The 4414-nt window shown below is 36.4% G+C and overlaps 1 protein-coding gene across 6 annotated transcripts; it reads right to left on the bottom strand.

Annotated features, from left to right (window-relative positions):
• Positions 1-336: 336 nt before the first annotated feature.
• Positions 337-3900, bottom strand: LOC140985740 (LOB domain-containing protein 10-like). Of its 6 annotated transcripts, none has more exons than XR_012176831.1 (4): positions 3682-3900; positions 3465-3532; positions 1733-2828; positions 337-542 (listed from the first exon to the last, which is right to left on the bottom strand). XR_012176831.1 is itself a non-coding variant. In XM_073453638.1 (3 exons), exon 3 carries the CDS (start codon positions 2799-2801, stop codon positions 1806-1808), a length of 996 nt encoding a protein of 331 aa, XP_073309739.1. In that variant the 5' UTR covers positions 2802-2828; positions 3465-3532; positions 3682-3900; the 3' UTR covers positions 999-1805. The 6 variants fall into 6 exon arrangements, 3 of the variants coding, with proteins under 3 accessions (XP_073309739.1, XP_073309740.1, XP_073309741.1); XR_012176830.1 differs by lacking the exon at positions 337-542 and adding an exon at positions 999-1559; XR_012176829.1 differs by lacking the exon at positions 337-542 and adding an exon at positions 999-1628.
• Between the last annotated feature and the right edge of the window lie 514 nt (positions 3901-4414).

Here is a 4414-nt window from a genome sequence, read left to right on the forward strand (position 1 = left end):
TTAAAGTCGTGAGACCACTGACCAAAGCTGACAATATCACAAGTGTATGGAGTACATTTCACCTCACACTTTTTTTTAAATTTTTTTTAAAGAATTTCTTGAAGACTCGTTAAAATAATTTTACTATGCAAAAATAAATTAATAAAGAAGCAATTAATTGTTATTTTATCTTAAAAACCCCATTTTGCTCATTATAGAACTTAGCCAATGCTAATCACTGAAATTTTAGTTATCTAATTTGTTGATTTTAAGGAAACAAATAGTTTTCTGTTTTATTAGTGGCATATAAAATTAAATTGATGCACGGTTAACCCTAAATACAAAAATGATTAACTACCTAAAAAGAGAATTTGGCATGATTATGAAATGTAAATGGAAAGTGGAATACTATATACGATTGTCCTACATTTGAAATGTACCCTTGAAGAAATAGTGTCCTTAAAAACTCCCAAAAAATGTGAACAACTCTCACAATTCTTTTTTTCCTCACTTCACTCTACTCTCTTTTCTACTTTCAACGCTCGTTCCCTGCCTAAAATTTGCTGCAAGAAAAGTCAAACCTGTAATATATATATACACATATATGTAAATAGTCAAGATACACATTTTGCCCGAAAAATATAGAGAAAAAAATAATTCTTATTTCCGATGCTTCGTAATATGTGCGTGAAATCAAAGAATACAATTGGAGGGAATCTAACCATTTCTATTAAGTAACTTTTTTTAAAAAAAATATATAATCAACCCTTTGCAATATTAAATTTGGCGATGACAACTAATTTCCTATAGGGAACAATATTGGAAATTTATTTTGGCAAAAACTCGTGTGAGACTGTCTCACGGGTCGTATTTTGTGAGACGAGTCTCTTATTTGAATCATCCATGAAAAAATATTACTTTTTATGCTAATAGTATTATTTTTTATTGTGAATATGGGTAGGGTTGACCAGTCTCATAGATAAATATTCGTGAGACCGTCTCACAAGAGACGTACTCATTTATTTTTCCTGTCCAATTGAATCAAAAGAAAACATAGATTTGAATAATGGGTATTAGTCATTGAATCGTAATTAAATCAAATGGTCTTGATGTTAGGTTAAAGAATCTCACATTAAAATCACATCTTTCCCCCCAATTTTAGTTGAACTCTAAAATTTACATTCTACCGACCATCCCAGGTGAACAACAAATGCTGCACGAACATAAAATCCAAAATTTAGGTACACATTTGAAAGAATTAATCAGTAGGAAATAAAAATAAAAAGCAAACCCTAGGACCTGGAGGGAATATATACAAATTTGTCTTTATGATGGTACTACCAATTCTGTGGAGGGAAGATGCTAGCTAAATCTGGCTCCCACATGGTACCCCACATAAAATGCAAAAACCGATGAGAAAAAGGAAACTTAGGGTTTATAGTAGGAATCATGATTACTGAATGGTGACATGTCTGGGCAGTGAAAAGACAATAATTCTCATAACCAACCCCCTACTGCTGCTATTCGACAGATAGTAAATTCTGCTGCGCCTTTTCTTCTTACTCAGCTACAATATAACCCTATTCATGCAAAAGAAAACAATTCCAAATCTCCCACCATTAATGCGTGCGAGTAATCATACATCACCTCTGATGCATTAATGGGATTATAGAGGAAGAGAGATAATTATTCTAAATGCACGAACGAAACATGTAACATGAAATGAGTAAAGAAATGGGTAGAAGGAAGTTACCTGGATGCTGGATTATTTGAAAGAATAAAAGCTCAGGCATGTGGGATTTTGATTTTGTTGACGTGATGTTTGATCAACAAGAAGAACCAATGCTCCTGCCCTCATCGCTTTTGGCTTTCTGCGACTGGGAGTGTGAGGCTTGCGGTTGAGCTAATTGCAGATGTTTCTGCTGCAGCTGCTGCTGATGGTGAGCTGTTGCAGCACTCTGTTGCTGAAGCAGGAGCTCGTTTGACTGAAGCTGAAGCTGGTGTGGCTGATGAGATTGTGGATGGGTTTGTTGAGAATGCGGAAGATCTTGCGCTTGTTGCTGAATACGATGATGATATTGGTCGTTTTCATAAGAGCCCAAAGCCAAGGAAGGCTGCATAGCTGCCTCTGCTGCAGTTTCAGGCATTTGATTGAATCCGGTGGCAGCGACCTGGACTCCGGTGTCGCCAAACCCACTGTTGAAAATCACTAAATCATTCTGCTGCTGCTGTTCATAATTTCTCATCATTTCTTGCTCCCTGGCAGCGGCCACCGCCGCTAACTGCTGCGTTTCAAGTATTTGTTGTTGTTGCTGTTGATGGTGCTGCTGCGGCTCCCTAATGATCAAATTCCCCCCTTGTGGGACCGCCGTTGGGACTCCCATCATCGGCTGCATATTGTACGGCATCACCTGATAAGCTGTCCCGTAATTTAGATGTTGGTGCGTAAAACCCGGGTGATTCAATATAGGTGACATAGCTGAAGGTCCGATATATGAAGCCAATTCCTTTTTTGCAATATCTAAATCAACTTGAACTTGCTTGAGCTTATGCTGCAGAAGCGAAATAAGGCCAACACAGCCATAAACCGGGTCTCGGAGGCGGTAATCCGCCTCGTACGCTAATGAATTCACCGCATCCTCACGCTGGCTTGGGTTGAGTTCATTCAGAAGCTTCGCCACATTACTAGCGCCGAAAACTTTATGAACATTAGTGAATTTCTGAGGGTTGTCCGGTGGAAAATATGGTGCGAACACACATTCCTGCGTGCATTTCCGCCGGAGACACTTGCACGCTGCACATGGAGAGTTTGAGGAAGACATCTTTTAAGCCTTCAATGATTTTTTATCCTGCACGAAACCTGAAAACCACAAGCAATCAATTAAAATGTCCCAAGAATCACTCTATACAATTAAAAATGGATACACATTGAAAGATTATTATTGTATTGTTTGGTATTCAGCGAAGTCTCGTTCTTCTTTCCCCAACGATTAAAGAGAACTAAGGATTGTGCATATCGAAGCCAACATGGAAAGTCAATTAATCCATAATTAAAACCCAAAGCATTGATTTTATACAAAAACAAAGTCAGAAGCAGGAAAAAATCAAACAAATCTTATATAAAAATAAAATATAAAACAAAGAGAGAATTGTAGTAACTGCATTACTGTAACCAGAGAAAAAGATAAGGGGGTTTCATCTCCTCTCCTCCTCCATAACTGCATCAACTTTGAATACTAGAATAAGATGGGGATAAAAGAAATGAAGGATTTTCCAGATCCAAAAAAATCCAAATTTAAAAAAAAAAAAAAAAAAACCGATACAGTTTTCTTCTCTATGCTAAATCCACACGTCGAGATCTTTCCTTATCTGTAACCAAATCTTGAAACAATCTTACCCGAAAATAAAAAACAAGAAACAAAACCCGTAAAAACAAGATGATAGAAAAAAAAAATGACTTAGAACAATAAATCATGAAGTCTCACCATTTCCTACCTTCTGAAAAAAAACCTACTTAAAATCACTCTCTCCGAAGCGCTTTGAACGATAGCACCTGCAAAATAAAATCAAACGACATAAAATATATGAACACATAATATACCATACAAAAGCTAAAAAAAAGGAAAGAAAAGCCAATCGGATTCATTTCTCGTTGTAATAAAACCTCGAAAAATGGAGGAAAATACAGGAAATTAAGCGAACCTTCTTCACATCGGAGAGCGCGGAGGCCGAGGGTTCGAGCAAGAGAACCTTTGATCAGATCTTAACTGTAGCTTACGATCCGGAAATATAAATAATTTCAGAATGAAAACGACGAAATATTACAAATAATCGTAGCGAGACATGAGAAAATTCGGCTTTTGGATCAATTTGAAGAGAGGGAGAGATCATACATACACAAAGGTCATATGCTATAACATATGTGGGTGTCAGAGTGTGTGAAAAAATGTGTGTGAATTTTAGTGCATTTATTATTGAAGTTGATGTGGTAATAAGCAATAGGGTTAATCTGGTTCGTCCACGTGTGGTCGAAGGTGAATATTTGACCGTTGGATCGCGTAGAAGGGTTTGTTCTGATTTTTTTGCTGAGGAAATGCTCTGAGTTACCTCATTGTCTCTGTACGAGTAACGTTCTGTTTTTGCTAAACTGCCCTCTTTTTATTTCATTTTGGCCCTTGGCGTTTCGGTGTCTTGTATTTTTTACCCCATTTGGGCAGCTTTTTAGTTCAAGCATACATACTTGGAATTAAATATAGATGAAGACATTGGCAATAATGATGTGGTTCTTTTATTATTTCTTAATCACATTGTATTTAATTTGTTTTTATTGCGATTTTTTTGGGATTTTGTTTTATAATTATTTCAAACTAGTTATGTAATTTGGGTTTTGCATGTCATTGATATGGATGGTTGTCTCTTATAAGTTATATGAGGA

The sequence above is a fragment of the Primulina huaijiensis genome, chromosome 10, assembly GCF_012295235.1.
Source record: "Primulina huaijiensis isolate GDHJ02 chromosome 10, ASM1229523v2, whole genome shotgun sequence".
Classification (NCBI taxonomy): Eukaryota; Viridiplantae; Streptophyta; class Magnoliopsida; order Lamiales; family Gesneriaceae; genus Primulina; species Primulina huaijiensis.

Excerpts from the sequence above, each read along its gene's own strand:
- LOC140985740 (XM_073453638.1), bottom strand. The coding sequence starts at position 2,801 with ATGTCTTCCTCAAACTCTCCATGTGCAGCGTGCAAGTGTCTCCGGCGG.